This window comes from Globicephala melas, chromosome 11 (assembly GCF_963455315.2).
Source record: "Globicephala melas chromosome 11, mGloMel1.2, whole genome shotgun sequence".
NCBI classification, from domain to species: Eukaryota; Metazoa; Chordata; class Mammalia; order Artiodactyla; family Delphinidae; genus Globicephala; species Globicephala melas.
Genome location: NC_083324.2, coordinates 31,519,243 through 31,539,435, shown reverse-complemented (window position 1 = coordinate 31,539,435; position 20,193 = coordinate 31,519,243). Strand labels below are relative to the sequence as shown.

General features: G+C 38.9%; 1 protein-coding gene across 46 annotated transcripts in view; it reads left to right on the top strand.

Moving 5' to 3' along the window:
- Positions 1-1,129: 1,129 nt before the first annotated feature.
- SLMAP (sarcolemma associated protein) overlaps positions 1,130-20,193 on the top strand; it is a 149,420-nt gene continuing 130,356 nt past the window's right edge. For all 46 annotated transcript variants that reach the window (XM_060308518.1, XM_060308519.1, XM_060308512.1 and 43 more), the window contains exon 1: positions 1,130-1,330. In XM_060308518.1, coding sequence (XP_060164501.1) covers positions 1,133-1,330 — 198 coding nt within the window. In that variant the 5' untranslated portion in view covers positions 1,130-1,132. The remainder of the gene's footprint in view (positions 1,331-20,193) is intronic.

The following is a 20,193-nucleotide window of genomic DNA, read 5'->3' as shown; positions in this document are numbered from 1 at the left end:
CATGTTTGCCCCACCAGATCGGAAAGTTTTCTGTCTCGTCGGGCACAGCCTGAGGGTGTCCCACCGGCCGCGAGTGGTGGAGGCTGCGGCGGACCCAGCCCGGGGCCTCCAGGCCTCTCCCCCAACCTCCGGGCCGGCCTCCCTCCCCCACCTCCTCGTCAGCCCGGAGCTTCGGCTGCCTCCCCTGAGATGCGACCCTCGCGGGGGCGACCCTAAAAGGAGGCGGCCGGTGTGCTGAGCAGCAGCCAGGAGCCCAGGTGTTCAGGGACCAACTTCCTGCGGGTCGAGACCCCGGAGCCTCCCCCGAGTCGCGCCTCGCTCGGTCCGCACCCTCCTGCGGAGCCGGATCCCCGCCCTGGTCGCGGGGACGCCCGCCAGGTGCCCCGGAGTCCCGCCTCGGCCGCTGCCCGCGCCCCCGCCGGTCCCCGTTCCTCGTGCCAAGGACCTCAGCCACTGCCGCCTCGGCCCACGGCGGTCCGGGGACCCCGTGCCACCTCCTGGCCGGCCTCCGCGCAGCAGGGGCAATGCAGACTGTCCCGCTGGCCGTCTAGACCCCTTAGCCGCCCCCATCGCCTCTCGTCCCTCCACTCCCGAGGCCCTCGAGGACGGGCGGTGGCTGCCCAGAGGTGCTCAGCTACACCACCTTTCTTCCGCCCGAAAGGACCTTTCTGGCCGCACCGACCCTTTCTTCATGCTGCAGTGCTGCAACATTTCCGCCACCGAGGGGGGAAAGCGGCCGCGATCCCAAACAAAACACAAGAATTGGTGTGTGACTCATCTGGTTGTATACCTCCAGTCCTCAAACTGTCTTCCAGGAGTTTTCTTGGCCGAAGCTGTCCAATGTTTGAGCCTTTTCTTCCCAGGGAAGAAGATGGACTGAAAGCTGCCGGTTGGGGACTTTTTGTGATCAGGGCCCTGCTGGGTTTTAAAGGAGGTGATGGGGCTTGCGCTGGCTTGTCTTCCCACCCCAGTGAAGAGTTTTTGATGTTCACTGGTTATGCTTAGACAATGTGCAGTTTGCTTTAATTTAAAATTTGGGGGGGGATAGGGGTATAGGCTTGTGAAGGGCAGTCCGGATCCGGTGGAACTCCTCTTTGTCCCTGGTAGGAGAGACACCCCAAGTCTGTCCTCGATGCCGTCAGCCTTGGCCATCTTCACTTGTCGCCCGAACTCACACCCGTTTCAGGAGCGTCATGTCTACCTGGACGAGCCTATTAAAATCGGCCGCTCGGTGGCCCGGTGTCGACCAGCACAGAATAATGCTACCTTTGATTGCAAAGTGCTGTCAAGGAACCATGCTCTCGTCTGGTTTGATCACAAGACAGGCAAGGTAATGTCACTACGTTGTCTAACAATTGTTGCTTTTCGTTTCCCTTTGCCCCTTCTGCATAATGAATGTGGGATCCCAGGGCTTGCACCCAGAGGAGACTTTCAGCAAGGCCATGAAACCAACTTTTTGTGTGTCTGGTTCTAGTGGAAATTTGATTGAGGTGGTTGAATGGAAAACAGAGAAGGTATTGTTAATTAAATGCCTCGAGAGGGCGATGGCATCTTGATAACGTGGTCATTCCCAGTGAAATCCCAAACCCTAATTCATTTTAGAAAACTAGATAGCGAAACTTGGCTTCTTGCTTTCAGTCTTTTTAGAAAGGTGAATTTGCAGTTCAGTGCTTGATGAAGCAAGCAGCAGTTCCCAAAGCAATGCAGGGAATCTGCGGCCGGTATTACTCTGGGGCTCAAATGACTCAGTGGTGAGATATAGTTAACACAGTAGCTTTTAGTTGAGTTCAGATCAGGGCTTTTCTAGCAAGGACAGTGTTTGTGTAAATTTATTTTGGAAGATTTGATACATATTTACCTAGGAAGGGATAATTTGCAGTTATCAAAGCCAATTTAATTAAGCATGAACAACTAACTTGACGATTTCAGAGTTTTGTTTGCAGGTTGGGTGAACGTATACCAATTGCTTTTGAAAATGACTTTTTGATGTTCCCTTCAGCACTTAATAAAAACAATGCATACTTACAGAGGTGATATTTAAAAATCAGTGTTAAAAATTAATTTATTTTCTGAAATTATATCCAGCTCTATCAGTTATTGCATTACCTGGACGTGATAGCTTGAATTTAGCGCTCTTCATTATAAGTGACTGACTATTTTAGCATTTTTATGTTGGCATCCTAATTAACTATACATGTGGTTGCTTGTATTTTAAGAATACAAGAAAAAAATTGAGTAAGACCCTTTCAATTTTTAAAACTATCTCTGTGTGAGGAGAATATACTAAAGAGCTCATGTTTGTGCTTAAACCTCAAGTTTTAGTTAAGCTACTGAATTAGTTCCAACTTAGAGTAAGTTATGTAAGACTAATAAGAATATCTCCGGTTTCACCTCCTGACTTTTTGGTCCCTCTTTCTGAGTTAAATGATTAAGTCTTTTTTAAAAGAAGAATTTAAGTCTTTTAGAAAAGTACTGTTTTGAAATGAAAGAAACCTGAGCCTCAAAAGGAAGAGAGAAAGCGTTACTTCTGAATTAAGGAATTATTATATAAATCATTTTTCAAAGAAAGGAGGAAAAGATTGCCCAAGTGCTGTGTGCTTGTGTAATATCTATATCCTACTCTGTATGTAGGATAAAAACTAAAAAGTATGTTAATTTTTCTGTATAACACCAGATGCTCATTTATTTACCTGTGGAACAGATCCTTTTTTCTCCCTGGAAAGTAAAGTTTGGGTGCCTGAAAGACCTCATAGGTTACCTATAGTAATTTAAAGAACTCATCTTTCCGGCAGTCAAATTCAAACATAGATAGTTGCCTTAATCAGCTTTTACATTTTTGTCCTTTTATGTTCCTGGGCAACAGTTAAGGTGAAACTTAATCAGGTAATACGTTTCTTAAAGTACATTGCAAATGTACCTTCTTTGATTTATTTTGAGATGACTAAGGATAGATCAATGGTGAGTGTTTATTGTATAAATTGAAATATGTTGAAATTTTGAATGAAATTTGTTATTAGAAAACCTTATCTTTAAAGGATATGCAGCTTATTTCTACCATTTGAACTTTTTTTTCTTTCCAAAACATACTCAGGATGTGAGGCCTTTACTTTAGGGGTAGATATAGCTATTGATTATTTTACCACCTACCACTTAGTCTATTTAAAACAACCTGTCAGATATTGCCATGTGATCAAATTGTTTTAAGAATTAACTATTTAAAGTTTAGGTTTGAACAGACAGTAGGTTGTTGTTTTTTTTTTAATCTTTTAATTTGTTCTCAGCAGGAGAAATAAGGAAAAGTACACCTACTCAGCTTTTCCTGAAGCATAAGTCCCTCTTCTATTATTTTTAAAAAAATTTTTTCTATCTATTATTTTTGGCTGCGTTGGGTCTTCCTTGCTGCACGTTGGATTTTTCTAGTTGCGGTGAGCGGGGGCTACTTTTCGTTGCAGCGTGCAGGCTTCTCATTGTGGTGGCTTCTCCTGTTAGGGAATGCGGGCTCCAGGCGCGCAGGCTTCAGTAGTTGTGGCACGAGGGCTCAGTAGTTGTGACTCATGGGCTCTAGAGCGCAGGCTTAGTAGTTGTGGCACTCGGGCCTAGTGGCTCCGGGCATGTGGGATCTTCCCCGACCAGGGCTTGAACCCTTGTCCCCTGCATTGGCAGGCGGATTCCTAACCACTGTGCCACCAGGGAAGCCCCAGACAGTAGGTTTTGATTGAGCATCTGTTATGTGCCAGATAGCGTGAGGTACACAGTACAAAGAAAACCCACAATTAGACCAAATATCATTTATTGTTTTCTCTGTAATAAATTTCCAGTATGAGGATTTGTTACAATTTTATCCTAACAGAAGTCCCTAGGGCCTAATATATTTTCCCAGCAAATTTCTTCCTACAACACTAGAATCCCCTCCTTCTTTAAGCATTGCCTCAGGCAAGTTCTTTTTGTTTGTTTGTTTTTTTCCTCAAACATCTTTAAACTTCAGTTTTCTCTTCTGGGGATAATAATAGTACCTACTGTTGTTTCCAGCATTGAGATAATCATGTAAATCACTTAGCACCCTGTTCCTGGCCCTTAATAAGGGCTCAGTCCTTAGAGAAGAGGGTGTTTGGGGGTCAGGGGGAAAGGGAACCATCTAGGCAGGTCTTTGCAATTTGCTGTAGTGCTGTGGAATCTCAGGAAGGTAATGAGACATTTTTTTCTTTCATGTGATGGCATAGGTGGAAGTAATTTTTAAAATTGAAACGTGAAGAACTTTGCCCCAAATTGGCACCTTACCTGGGAAGTGGAAAATTGGGGTAATATGCCCTTTGGTTGACTTTCAATTTGTGAGTGTTGCATTCTGCATTCATCATTATGGGAGAACCATTAAAAGCTGGAAGAAATTATAAACACTTAAAACTTTCTGATTATTCAAGTAATACATGTTTATTTTAGGAAATTTACGGAGTGTAGGCAGATGGAAATCTATGTGACATTTTTTAATGCTAAGTTCATGGAATGTGTTATGGTACTTAAAACCTGCATGCTGGAGGGTGACAGGTTTGCCAGAGAGTGGAATTTAATAAGCTTCCCCAAATCATCTACTCAGGGATGTAGCAGTTGGCTATTGCCCTGCCTGGTTTCTGGCCCTGTGTATCATCCTTCACTCCTTTTTGGAGGTCAGACTCTTCAAATTAGATGGCAGATTATAAGATGGTCATTAACCCTTCTATTGACTCAAGGTACCACTGAACAAGCAAATCTACCCATATGGTGGTTACATAGAAGAGATAGTAAGCGGACTGCCTCCTTCTGATTTGGATGGCCCTATTTGATTTGAGGCTTTGTGGACCAGCGATAGTCTAGTGGTCGACACAGTAGTTTATTTCCAGTCTCACTGTAGTTTACCTAGTAGTAAGTAGTAGTAGTAGTTGTCTACTTCCAGGTTCACTTTTTTACTTAAATTCAGCACATATTTTTGGGCACCTGTTCTATCATGATCTGTTTCAGTGGAGAGCATAGTGGTGGGGTGGGGGCATGGGGGAAAATGAAGAGAATTGGTAAGAAATTGTTACCCCTTTTTAGGGGCTTATATTTGGATAGAGAGGGTGACTAAACACCTTGAGAACAGTTGATTTGAGATAAGACAGTATTATATAAGTTCAAATGGCTAGAGAGTGATGGTGTTTGAATTAGACTTCAAAACAGGAGTGGACAGGTACAGGTTAAGAAAGGGTGCTTTTATGGGTTGTGTTTGTGTGTGAGGGGATGAGGGTGGAATAAAACAGACAAAAGCAAGTTATTTTGAATGATTTGGGCATCTTCCAAACACTGAAGAAACTGATTTTGTTGGATAGAAGGTCTTGGATAGTAGCTATGGGTGAACATTCGTTGTGTGTGGTGTTTTCATGTTTCTGCCTTGTTTTTGGAATTAGTTTTCAGACCTTGGAGGAGAGGGTCTCTGCCTTATGTGTCTGTTTCCTATTATTTCTTGTTAAGTAGATGTTGAGTAACTGAAGCTGAGTAGATACCCTGGTGCCAGGTTGTGGAATGCCTTTGTTGCCAAACTAAGGGCATGGACCCATGGGTTATGGAAGGCCCAGGAGAGTTCTATGCCGAGCATTGACATACCAAAACCATTATTTAAGAGTGATAAAACGTCCACGTGTAGAGAGGCCTGGAGCAAGTAAAAACGGGTAACTGTTAGCTTAACTAAACTTATTGTGTACATTGTACCATGCCCTGTTCTAAATGCTTTACGTGTTAACTTATTTAATACTTAAATATCTAAGATAGGTGCTTATTTTTCCCATATTAACATATGAGGAAATTAAGGCACAGAGTGATTAGATTAGGTTAACTTGCCCAAGTTCATATAGCTAATAAATGGTAGAGGTGGGATTTGAACTGAGGTTTTCTGACTCTTGAATCCAAGCTCTTAACTGCTTTGCTATTCCAAGGCTTTGTAAAAGTTTAGATATGATGTCATGTTGTAGGGGCGTGGGCCAGGTTAATAGTAGGAAAGAAAATGACTAAATGCCAGAAAATGAAAAAAGACAAGTGTGTTAACTTGTCTGTTAGGACTTCAGCAAAGAGAGAAGGTCTGTATGGACTGGAGATTTTAGGAAAGGTTTCATGGATAGATGGTTTCATGGACGAGATGCAATTTGAGCTAGACCTTAGGACTTTTTGAATAGGGCAGAATGTAGATAGAGTCAGTCGGAAAGGAGTTTTGGGTGGGAAGAATAGCTCAAGTAAAGGCATAGAAGCAGGAATGATGTGGCACGTTTCAAGGACGTTGCAAGAAAGTCATTGCAAAGGAGAAATCTGCAGAATTTGACAACCAGGATTGTTTCTTCCTTCTTCCTTCCATATGACTGCAAAGATCCTGGCCTCAGCTTCTGGGGAGAGTGGCAGATCATACATTCATTGATTTTGTCTGTATTATGTTTCAACAGATATCTGTTTTTTTGGTTTGTTATTGTTTTTTTTACAGAAGTTACAAAGGTCATTAAGAGCTAGTTTTTGTGAGAAAGACATGTATTTGACATGTTATATTTAATGTGCATTAATGTAAATGTGTTCAGAACGCCTGGTTATGTATCCACAGCACATCATCATTTCCTTCTCTGTTACTTTTAGCAGTAGTGGAAAGTTAATGAAATATTTTGTCTATTATTTCAAGTTGTTAAAAATATGGTTGGTGTATACACTTAAAACATTTTTGTTCTACTTAGTTATTTGACTTTACTCCTTGGCTTAAATTTATTCTTTACCTTCTCAGGCTCCTGTTTGGTTTTCTCAAGTGGTATTTATGTTAGAGCTTAGTATCTATTCTCTTTTATAAATAGGGAGGAGGGTGTCTGTCATTTAGAGTTTTAAGTGAAAAGATTGTGAGATTGGTTCTTAATGTATATCAGTTACTTGAATCCAGAAAAATGGTGGCATTTGTTAGCTGCAGAAATGTTCTAAGGACTCTTTCCTGCCCATGCTTCTCTCACTACCACTACCAGTAGATGAACAGTTTATACGCCTGCTCAAAAGCTAGGTTGTTTGCCCCTTTAATTTTTTTTTTTTGCCCCATTAGTTTTTAACATGATATACAAAACCTTCAAAATCGTCTCTCATTCCTTTTTTTTTCCAGCTTCATTTTCTATTACTGTTTTTTTCCTTTGCCCCAGGCTCTGTGCAGTAGCTATGTGACAGTGCTCATTGTTCCTAGAAAAAGTGCCGTTTTTGCTGTTTTGACTTCCAGAATGACTTTTCCCCTTCATCCCAGTTCCAATGTGACACCTTCCCTGACTCCCACTGAGGAATTAATTGCTTCTTCCTCTATACTCCCATAGAACTTTGTATATAATTTCGTTATGAGACACAGACAACAAAATAATTATGACGCAAATGCACTATTGCTCTGCCAGATGTGAGCTCTTGAGAACAAGGGAATAGGCACTACATAAATGCTTGAATGAGTGAAATGTGAACAATGGAGCAGTTTCTGTTTCTGCAGACCCTGAGGAGGGTCAAAGAGCAGAAGGTCATTCGAGTTAATTCTCAGTTTGACATCATGGACTCAGTTTCCAATACATGGTGTTTGTATAAATCATTACTTATTGAGAATTTGCAGTGTGCAAGACACTTTGCCGAGTGTTTGGTATCTTAGATAATCTTGTGATTGGTGATATTATGAATTTTGAGCCATTACATATATATCCATTCTCATGCAAAATAATACTTTTAAGGGTTTGATGATATTCAGAATGCTTTCTTATTTCACTTGATCTGTATAACACTTAGGAGGTAGGTAGAGCAACCGCAGACTGGCTCCATTTTATGAAAAAAGAGTTTGCTGTTTAGAGGTTATTTGCACAAGGTCATCTCTTAGTAACTGTGGAGAGTTGGAACCAGAATCTAGATTGTTTCCCTCTGAGATAAAAGCCAACTGCTAGACATTTATTCTGAACTATCTTATTATGGAATGAACAATTATTGTAATGAAAATCTGTCTTTTGCTCTCTTGAAGGGTAATCTAAGCTATTATTTTCTGGAAGTATAACTAAAAAGCTTGTCATATGACAGACTTTCAAAGACTGAGAGAATCTGAGTTAATTATTTCTCTGAGTCAGCTAGCACTTTTTAAACATACCCCTACTACTCCTAGCAATAAATATATTTTTTCTTAAGTTTGCATTCATGCAACTGATTTGGATTTGAGTGTTTATGCAAATGAATGAAACAGCCTTGGAAAAACTTGTGTGACGTGTAAATTTTAAAACTTGTGTGACAGGTGTAAAGAAAAAAAGTAAAGTTTATATAGGCACTTGAAAACATGGAAGCCTTTGGTGATTCTGCTGTATTCTTTGTCAAATATGTAATTTGGGTTAGATTTTAATTTAAAGACATAGGAAAATTTGTTTTCTTATTTATTTGCATTAAGGTTTTATCAATACTTTCAGGCTTATGATTTTATCTACATTTATAACTACTGACTTATTCTAGCTGAGTCAAGTAGAAATGAATTTCCAATATGGACCTTCAAGCTATTCTTCCTTTTTTTATTTTTCACTTACAAAAATAATGGATACATTCTCATAAAAATTGAAGCAATAAGGATGTATGTGGAGTATATATATGTTCTCCTTCACATAGGTACCTCTTATCCTCTTCCCTTCCTCTAGAAGTAACTTTTGTTATTAGTTTGGTATGTAATTTTCAGAGCTTTTTCTGTGCATTTGTCTACTTGGGTATGTAGATAAGTAAGGTTTTTTGTTGTTGTTACTTTTTTTCATAAGCAATTGGATCATAGTTTTAAATGTACTTTTTAGCTGATGATATCAAGTGAATTATGCTCAGCTTATCTGAAATGTGTTAATATGCTCTAGGTTATGACCAGCATCCAGACTGCTGTAAAATTAATATCATTTTATTGAGCACTTACCAGGTGGTACACTGAGTTTTATATGCATTATCTCATTTAATCCTCACAACAGACTTTTGAATTTGTTAGTATTATTATCTTCAGGATGAGAAAGCTGAGCTTCAGGAAGGTGAAGGAATTTGTTCAGGGTAACACAGAGAGTGGTGAAGTCAGGATTTGAACCCCAGTCATCTGATTGCAGAATGCATGCTCTTGATCGCTCTGTTGCTTGCTACCTCAGCACCTCCGCACAGTTAGTCATTGTTAATCTCATCACCAACCAGTTAGTGAGCAATAGATCAAAAGAAAAAAAAATATTGAAATAAAAACCTTATTGTCTGTTAACTCATAGATATTTTGGTAGTAAATCTGTGTAGAGTTTCAATTGAAGATCAGTTCCTCAAACAATATTTATTTATTACTTAAAATTTTACAATTTGAAAAAAAAAACCTCTTCATGTAAAGATATTAGAGTATCACTGTTCAGATACTATAATATACTAAAAAAGATACTCTTTCATTGGATAATTTTTTAGTATGCTTTATTTTTATTGAGATATAGTTGATTTACAAAATATGCGCGTCCGGAGCCTGTGCTCTGCAGCGGGAGAGGCCACAGCAGTGAGAGACCTGCGTACCGCAAAAAAAAAAGAGGACTGTTAGATGGAGTAATAGGTTAGTGAAAGCAGGTTAGTGTGGAGGAAGTGGAAGAATGTAGAGTTCAGTGTGGATAGTCTAGCAGAGCAGCTTTTGAAGTACTGTGTGGCTTAATTTCTGTCACTAGTTTCTTAGTGTGAATGTCTTACTCTTGGTTAGACTTTTGTTTTATTGAATTTAGTAGATGGTGTTTCGAAATTTAACTACATTTGTTGAAACAAAAGTCTAACCAAGAGTAAGATATGAATACTGAAGAGGTAGAGACAAAATTTTGGTATTATTGAGAAGCTCTAGTGCCAAAGTCTTAATGTGGGAGTTGAGAAATGGTTGGAAAGATGCAATTTATAAGTCCCAGTCTGAACCTGGGAATCTTAAGATATTAATTTTTCTCACCAGTGCATCTTTTGCATATGCAGGCCTATAGAACATGGTAAAATATTGTTAGAATGAATGATGTTGTCTTGACTAGAAGAAAGTAGTCGTTTAAATTATAGTTGAACTTAAACTGGGACCATTCCTAGTCCTTAACAAGTATCTGAGTGTCTCATGTGTGCAGTGTAGTGCCCAGCAGATAGTACTGAAAAATATAGTTACAATACAAATAAGTCCAACAATAGAAGTATCTACGAATCATTGTTTCCAAGGAGCTAAGGGAGTGATGTATTCCTTCCCTAGGATTGGGGGCAGCAAATATGGAAGGAATGAAGAGGGCTTCAAAGACAAAGTTGTTTTTAAGCTACTGTATGAAGAGTGAGGGTTTACTCTCTGTATAAAATAGAGCAGGGCATTCCAGCCCCAGGGAATAGTGTGTGTTTAAGGCAGAAAAGCCTAAAGAGAATGATGTATTCTGGGAAATGCAAACCCAGAAGTTAGCAGAATTGAGGAGGGGAAAATAGAGCTGCTATCAAATCTTTGGGGGTCATTGAACACTGCTGGTAGAAGTTTTAGGGTTGGACTACCTGAGTTGGAATCCTGGCTCCATTGCTTGCCAGGTGTGTGACCTTGAGGAGTCTCTGTGCCTCAGTTTTCCTCATCTAAAAATGAGGCTAATAGTGAGATTCACCTCATAGGATTGTTGTAGAGATCATGGGAATTCTTGTAAAGCAGTAAGCAGAATGTTTGGCACAGAATAAGTACAGACAGTCCCTGATTTACAGTAGTTCAATTTAGGATTTTTCGACTTCATGATGGTATGAAAGTGATAATACATTCAGTAGAAACAGTACTTAAGATTTTGATCTTTTCCTGCAAAATGTGGTATGATACTCCCTTGTGGTGCTGGGCAGCGACAGCAAGCCACGGCTCCCAGTCAGCTCTACAATCCCAAGGGTAAACAGCCAGTACACTTAAAACCATCTGTGCCCATACAACCATTCTGTTTTTCATTTTTAGTATAATACTCAATAAATTACATGAGATATTCAACACTTTATTATAAAATAGGCTTTGTGTTAGATGGTTTTTCCCAACTGTAGGCTAATATAAGTGTTCTGAGCATGTTTAAAGTAGGCTAGACTAAGCTATGATGTTCGGTAGGTTAGGTGAATGAAATGCATTTTCAACTTACTTACAATGGGTTTATTGGGACATAACACCATCGTAAGTCTAGGAAGATCTGTGTTCAGTAGCTTGTGGCTATTTTAATTTTTCTTTATATTTTTAGTTGGTGTGTTTGCACGGTAAGACCTGTATGCTTATTTTTTTTAATTGTTAAAAAGGTTTTCTTCTTCGAATATCTGCCTTTCGAGTCTCCTTAACTAAGTTATTTGATACCTTGAAACTTCTTTGAATGTGTTAAAGAAATAGTGTGATACAGTAAAAAAGAAATTTGGTCTTTGTCCCAGGTTCCTGGCTCACAACGCCTAAAACTCGTGGAATCTCCTGAGTGATAAGTGTGTCTCTTATATGCTAATAAGATGACTGGTGGCTGGGAGCCCCTGGATAGCTTCAGAATGGTACTGGTCACCAGAAAGACTAAGTGATTAGAGGGTTGGAACTTTGGGGCCCGCTTACCAATCTCTGGGAAGAGGAGGGGTAGCAGGATGAAGATTGAGTTATATAAAAACTCTTGAACAGTGAGATTCAGGGAGCTTTTGGTTTGGTGATCACATCGAGGTGCTGGGAGGGTGGCTCACTGGAGAAGACATGGAAGCTCCTAGCCCTTTTCCTCATATCTTGCCCTTTGCAATTCTTTCATTTGACCATTCCTAAATTGTATCCGTGTTGCAAGTATCGGTGACAACCTGGGACTTTTGACTGGCAGTAGAAGTGGGGGCAGTCTTGTGGGACTGAGCCCTTAATCTTTGGGATCTGACATTAACTCCAGGTAGATAGTGTCAGAGTTGAATTGAATTTTAGGACACTCGGCTTGTCTCAGAAAATTGGAGGAGTAGTGTTAGAAAAGACAGCCACACATTTGGTATCAGAAGTGTTGTGAGTAAAAGCAGTTCAAATAGTCTTCTGATTAATATCCATTATCCAGTACTGCCAAGTTTGTATGCTTTCCCTGTTAAAAGGAATAAAAATCATTAGCATACTTGGCTTACCTTACTTGAAGATATGGAGTTAAAGGAGTTGAGTAAGTTATGTGATGAGAATCTAGTTAATCAATCAGGAAACATGTAAGAGTGTATATGCTATATTAGGCAACATGGGGCATAATGAAAGTATTAAGATATCACTTCAGTCTTTGAGGAGCTTATAGTTTAATTGGGAAGCCAGACCTAGCCTCATAAACAACTAGGGAAGAATTAAGTTCTAAATGGAATTAAGAGCTCTATGTGATTAAGATGGAGAAGGCTTGAATTGGACCCTGAAGATTTAGGATAGAAGATAACAGGTGTCCTTGGTGTATAAAGGTCTGCATGAAAAGGCGTAAAGCCAGAGGGATAATCCGGAGGCAGCTGTGTGTTGAGGAGCTCTACTACTGGATTGAGCAGATAGTTTAGGTTAAATGACAGAGGTGAACTTGTCAGGTTCCATTACAGGAAGGCTGTGGAGGTGGGGCAATAGGGCAGAAATCTTTAGGGAACCAAGGTCCAAGCCCTGGGGTTAAGAATCTTGGATTTGTAGTTTAGGGGAAAGCCGTGCCTCCCCTTAACCCAGCCAAATAACCCTGCTGACTAAAATGGTATGTTCTGTAGTGGGTTATGAAACACCCATCTGCTTTAATAAGCTGACTTTATAATAAAGTGGTTGGAAAGTGGTGAGGATTTGATTCATAGTGAGTAGACAAAATTCGAAGTTTCCAAAGTATGATTTCTTATTTTCAAGATGGTTTCTCTCTTGGCATGTTAAAAGGTTGCATTTGTGTGCCTCATTTTAAGGTAGACTTTTTTTGTCCGTCACTTTAAGTTCTGGAATAAACTTATTTAAATACCATTTCAGGGGGCTTCCCTGGTGGCGCAGTGGTTAAGAATCCACCTGCCAATGCAGGGGACACAGGTTCGAGCCCTGGTCCGGGAAGATCCCACATGCTGCGGAGCAACTAAGCCCCTGTGCCACATCTACTGAGCCTGTGCTCTAGAGCCCACAAGCCACAACTACTGAGCCTGCGTGCCCAAACTACTGAAGCGCATGCACCCTAGAGCCCGCACACCGCAACTGCTGAGCCCATGCGCCACAACTACTGAAGCTCATGCACTCTAGGGCCCATGTGCAACAACTACTGAGCCCATGAGCTGCAACTACTGAAACCTGTGCGCCTAGAGCCTGTGCTCTGCAACAAGAGAAAGCACCTCAATGAGAAGCCTGTGCACCGCAACGAAGAGTAGCCCCTGGTCGCTTCAACTAGAGAAAGTCCACTTGCAGCAGTGAAGACCCAGTGCAGCCAAAAAAAGAAAGAAATTTTACTTCCCTGGTTGTCCAGTGGTGAAGAATCTGCCTTCCAACACAGGGAATGTGGGTTCTATCCTTGGTCGGGGAACTAAGATCCCACGTGCCACAGGGCAACTAAGCCTGTGCGCCACTACTACTGAGCTTGCGCGCCTCAACAAGAGAGCCCGTGTGCCACAAACTACAGAGCCCACACGCTGTGGACCCTATGTTCCACAACTAAAGAAATGCCTGCTAGAGAAGCCCATGCGCCACAACTAGGAGAAGCCTGCTAGAGAGAAGTCCATGTACCACAACTAGAGAGAAGCCTGCATGCCACAACGAGAGAGAAGCCTGCACGCTGCAACGAAAGGTCCCATATGACTCAACAAACATCCTGCTTGCTGCAACTAAGACCCCTCACAGCCAAAAAAAAAATTTGTCTTTTTTTTTTTTTTTTAAGTCTCTTGTTAGAGAATATAGACTATCTTTATGCGCTTGGCGTACGGAAGGATACCATAAATAATTCACAAAAAGAACACATTGAAGTAAAATATTGATAAATTCAAATACATTAAAATTAATTTTGTTCGTTAAAATAGAATGAAAAAAATGAAGAAAAACAACTAACAGAAGATAGTTATGGTACATACACTTGTAAAATATTGGTATCCAGAATATAGAAAGAACTTGTCCAAATTAATAAGGAATACAACCCAACAGAAACAATGGTCAAAAGAGACAAATAAGAATTTCACAGAAGACGAAGAAAGAATGGGTAATAAGATCAGCGTAACTAGGGAACTGTAAACGGAAACCTCGAGATACCATTTATACTCATTTTATTTTATTTTTATAAATTTATTTATTTTTGGCTGTGTTGGGTCTTTGTTGCTGTGTGCAGGCTTTCTCTACTTGTGGCGAACAGGGGCTACTCTTTGTTGCGGTGCACTGGCTTCTCATTGTGGTGACTTCTCTTGTTGTGGAGTATGGGCTCCAGGCACATGGGCTTCAGTAGTTATGGCATGTGGGCTCTAGAGCACAGGCTCAGTAGTTGTGGCACACGGGCTTAGTTTCTCCGTGGCAGGTGAGATCTTCCTGGATCAGGGATCGAATGCATGTCCTTTGCATTGGCAGGTGGATTCTTAACCACTGCGCCACCAGGAAGTCCCTATACTCATTTTAAAAGTTGGACAGTATTGGGACTTCCCTGGTGGTCCAGTGGCTAAGAATCTGCACTCCCGATGCAGGAGGTCTGGGCTTGATCCCTGGTCAGGGAACTAGATCCCACGTGCTGCAACTAAAGATCCCGCATGCCGCAACTAAAGATCCTGCATGCTGCAAAGAAGATCCCGTGTGCCGCAGCTAAGACCCAGCACAGCCAAATAAATACATATTTAAAAAAAGATAACATCAAGTGTGGGTGACACTGTAGAGCACTGGGAACTCTCGTACTCTATTGTTGATATGATCAGTTACATTGAGTTTTGAATGTTAAACCAACTTTGCATTACTGGGATAGAATCCACTTCATTGTACTGTATTATCCTTTTATACATTGCTGGTTGATTGGCTTATATTTTGTTCAGGCTTTTTGCTTCTTTCTTGATGAAAGATTAGTCTTAAATGCTTGTTAGAGTTCACCAGTGAAGTCATCTGGATCTGTTTGTGTCTTTTTGTGTGTGTGTGTGTGTGTGGAATGTTTTAAACTATAAGCTTAATTTCTCTGTTAGCTGTATGGCTTTTCAGGTCTATTTCTTCTCGCATTGACTTTGGTAGTTTTTGTCTTTCAAGAAATTTCTCTGTTTCATCTTATTTGTTGGATTTATTGGCATAAAATTATAACATTACCTTATTATCCTTTTAATATCTATAGAATCAGTAGTGATGTTACTTACCTCTCTTGTTCCCAATACTGATAATTTGTATCTTTTCTCTTTTTTTCTTTATCTTTTTGGCTAGAGAGTTATCAACTTTACTGATCTTCTTAAAGAATCAGTTATTTTAAATAGATTTTTCTTTATTATTTTTTTCTGTTATCTGTTCCATGGATTTCTGTCCTTTATTATATCCATTTTTCTGCCTTCTTCGGGTTTAATTTCCTCTTCTGTTTTTTAGTTTCTTAAATTGGAGGCTTAGATCATTGATTTAATGCTGCTTCTTTCCTAATGAAGCATGTGATGCTATAATATAACCATTTTGGTAAACAATTTGACATTGTTATAATGTTAAACTTGTATATACCTAGTGACCCAGCAGTTCTTCACCTAGATATATACTCTAGAAAAACTTTTTTACAAATCTGTATCAGGAGACATGTTCAAGCATGTTAGTAGTAGCATTTTTCATAATAGCAAAAACTGGAAATAATCCAGATGTCTATTGACAGAAATATGTAGATACTTCTTTTAATTTACACCATAGAATACTGTACAGGAATCAACATGAATGAACAATAGCTGTATGTATCAATGTAGATGAATCTCAGAAATTTTGAATGAAAAAAGCAAGTTGCAAAGGAATACTTAGACTCTGTAGCCAGTTAGTATAAAATTTAAAAATCACAATTCTCATCCATACATCCATTTTACTACATATATAGTAATAGAGTGGTAAACATATTTCCTTGTGAGGGTGGCAGAGAGTGAATACAAGAATAGCTAAATTTTACGTAGTATATGCTGGAAAGTGTTAAATACTTTACGAATATATACTTATTTAATTCTCATAATTAAATGAGTACCTGTGAAGCAGGCACTATTATTATTCTCATTTATTAGTATAGGAGCTTATAAATAAGAGTGCAGAAAACTTTAACTTCCCCAAATCATAATGCTAATAAGTGGTAAACCTTATAATCAAACTCAGGCAGTCTGCCTCTAGAATCTGTACTCTTAACCCTTAAGCATACAGCTTGCCTCATGGGAGGGGTAGGGAGGGGGTTCTCAAGATAGGTGTTAGGTACATGAATACTTCTTTTATTATTTTTTAGTTGTTATTCATATGTTTGTGTTTATTTTTATATGTACGAACTACTTAATTAAAATTTTGAAAGAAAAATAACAAAGATCAATGGAATGTGAAATGGAATATAAGAAACATAAGCCCCCAAACTGTGTCCCAAATGGAAGTGTAGGAAGTCAACACTTTTAATTTTCTCTAACATATTTCCTAGATACTAATAGATCATGAAATATTAAAAAATCACGAGTGTGTTGGCTTAGTGGTGATTCATCAGGCTTATACACTTTTTATTTGTTCACTTCTCTATAGGTGTTCCATACTTTAATAAATTCTTTATAATAAAAATATCAGATAAGATTTTTTAAATTCCAAAGATTTTTTATTGCAGCAACATTACATATTTGTCTTTGTTGAGATGATCACAAGGGCATTATAAGATGAGTTATAAAGTAAGACTGACTTTTTGAGATTCTGCTTCATTGTAAAGTCTGTAAAAAGAATGAGGAATCTGTCTTTGTACTGATATGGAGAATTCTCCATGATATGTATTGTCAGGTAACAAAACAACATGATAGATGAGGCACAGAACAATGTATATAGTAATCTAGCTTTTATGCAAAGGAGGGAAAATAAGAATCTATATTTGTTGTTTATTTGCTTATGCATAAAGAGATCTGGAAGGATACAAGGGAATTAGTAACTGTGGTTACCTGAGAGTGGGTTTGGGGATGCAAACTGAGTTGATCTGAGATAAGGTGGCAGGAAGACTCTTCAGCGTATGTACCTTTTTAGTTCTTTTGGAACTGTGCAACTATACCACCTATTCTAAATAAACCAACATCAATTTATTCATTTAAAAAGAAAATATGTTTACTATGGCTCTCTTAGGTAGATTCAGATTTATGTCCTTTTATTTATTTGTTGGCTATAGGATACTTCCATTTCCAGGAGATTTGGTTTTATAATCTCTTGAAATAGTAGAAATTTTGGGAACACTAAACCATTAATTAATAAGGGTTTAAGTTCAAAGAGGACTTTTTCAATTAGATTCTCAAAGTCTTTCCAGAATCTCCCCTTTTCCAGTGTTAGTTCTTTGATTATCTTCTGTCTCTTTTGGATGTGGTACATTTATAGGCAGAACTTTCCTTTCAATGAGGAGGCTTTTTAAAATAATACCTTATATTTAAACAGTTTTATAATTTATAAACTGCTTTGGTACTGTGACTTTGAGCTTTCTGACATCATTTAACTTAAAAACTAGGAAAAGTTAGGGCTTCCCTGGTGGCGCAGTGGTTGAGAGTCCGTCTGCCGATGCAGGGGACACGGGTTCGTGTCCCGGTCCGGGAAGATCCCACATGCCGCGGAGCAGCTGGGCCTGTGAGCCATGGCCGCCTAGCCTGCGTGGCCGGAGCCTGTGCTCTGCGACGAGAGAGGCCACAACAGTGAGAGGCCTGTGTACCGCAAAAAAAAAAAAAAAAAAAAAAAGGAAAAGTTAGTGTTTAGATGGCCAAAGAGTTCCTTTTTTCCTTTTTTTTTAATTAAAAAATTTATCTGTTTACTTATTTATTTATTTATTTTTGGCTGCATTGGGTCTTTGTTGTTATGCGCAGGCTTTCTCTAGTTGCAACAAGTGGGGCTACTCTTCATTGCGGTGCACAGGCTTCTTGTGAAGCACGGGCTCTAGGCACGCGGGCTTCAGTAGTTGTGGCACTCAGGCTCAATAGTTGTGGCTCATGGGCATAGTTCCTCTGCAGCATGTGGGATCTTCCCAGACTAGGGCTGGAACCCGTGTCTCCTGCTTTGGCAGGCAGATTCTTAACTACTGTGCCACCAGGGAAGTTCCTGTTATGTTAGTTTCCGTTGTACAGAAAAGTGATTCAGTTGTGCATATATGCATTCTTTTCCATTATGGTTTATCACAGGGTATTGAAATAGCTCCCTTTGCTAAACAGTAGGACCTTGTTGTTTATCCATTCTATATATAATAGTTTGTATCTACTAACCCCAAACTCACAATCCACCAGCTAGCTCCCCCTCGGCAACCACAAGGCTGTTCTCTATGTCTGTGAGTCTGTTTCTGTTTGTAGATAGGTTCATTTGTGTCATGTTTTAGATTCCTCATATAAGTGATATCATGTGGTATTGGACATAACCTTTTCTTAATGACCTAATTTACTAATACCATTAGAGGTTATATGTTTTTTATCCCAGTGCTAAGTGACTTTTTAGATTAGCAGTTTTAAAATTACTGAATTATGCATTTTTATGTGTTGGTTCATCTGAGTTGTTATTTGTCAGTTTTCTAGGTCAGCCATTCCTATAGGAACTGTTTAGAAACAATAACTAAACATTTGTAAATATGAACCGATAAGGAAGCATGTGAACTTTACAGTGCATCAGCTTGGACATCTGCTCCCACACTTCTTTCCTTTCTGGTTATCAAGTGAATATGTTGTAAGTAAAATGGTATTATTGAAATCTTTGATAAATATATTGGCAAAACCTTTTAGAATAATGTTAAGATGTTTTACCTAAGATCAGGTAAAATAGATGGTCATCAGATCTCTTCAACTTTTCTTTACAGTATTAGGTATTTTGATTTCTTCAGCTTTTTTTTTAAACAATATAAGTTATTTTTGTATTACATTTAAAAAATTTTCAGTAACTATGTAACTTCATTTGTTGGAAAATACATAATAGTTTAGAAAGAACTAAGTAGAAAGAACTTACATAGTTCTTTCAGCAAACTATCAGTCAAATATATCAGTCTTCTACTACCAGGTGCTAGAGATGAAAAAAGAAGAGTCTGCCCTCGTAAAATCATAAGTCTATTTGCATAAGACAATAAAAAACCTTTAGTATAATATTTTATAGTGTCATATGCCTGTGTATTATGATATTATAGAGGAAGAACAACTGATTCAGTGTGTTGATTAGTTTATGCTAGTTATACTGTGGTAATAAACAACCTGAAGAGCTCAGTGCCTTATAACAACAAAGATTTATTTCTTGCTCATGTTAAATACTTAGGTAGATGGCAGCTCCATCCACAGTTGTTCTCCTTTCTGGAATTCAGGCTGAAGGAGCAACTCCTGTCTGGGACATACATGTTCTGGTAGTAGGTATTAGAAGGCGAAGAGCTATTCAGAGCCATGGAATTACAGTTAAAGTTTCTGCCCAGAAGTGGTACATGTCACTTCCACTCACATTTCATTGGCCAAAGCAAGTTATATGGCCAAACATGACATAATTGGGCAGGGAATTGTAATTAATATTCATTTAGGAAAAATCAGTGGAATAATTGAGTACTGTCATCCGTTCTGCTACACTCAGCTTACTTCCCAACTCAGTGAAAATTATACAGCCTTGGGAGCTGTCAAAGAAGAATGCATTTAAAAAAAGAAAAAGAAGAATGCATTTTAGCAAAAATAAAGTTTTCTAGTCTTTTATGAGTATTCTAATATCCATAAGGTAAATGGTTTGTATTTCTCTCAGAGAAGAGAAAATTAAGGCCTAAAGAAATTATAATTTGAAGTAGCAATCTCCTTTTTATGAGAGAAGTCTATATCGTTGATATAGTACTTAGTATCTTTTGTGAATAACTCTGACATTGAGTTATGGGGTTTAGTCATAAGTGATGTTTTTTTCCCAGACATCTATTCATCAACTTTATCTTGCCAGTTTATCTGCCTTGTCATGGACTGAATCTGTATTGATCATATTTTAAAATAAAACACTGGGATATATTAGTTCATAGGGTCAAACATTAGAGTATTTATTTATTATTGAGATATAGTTGATTTACAGTATTATGTTAGTTTCAGGTGTATGATATATTGATTCAAATTCTTCATAGATTA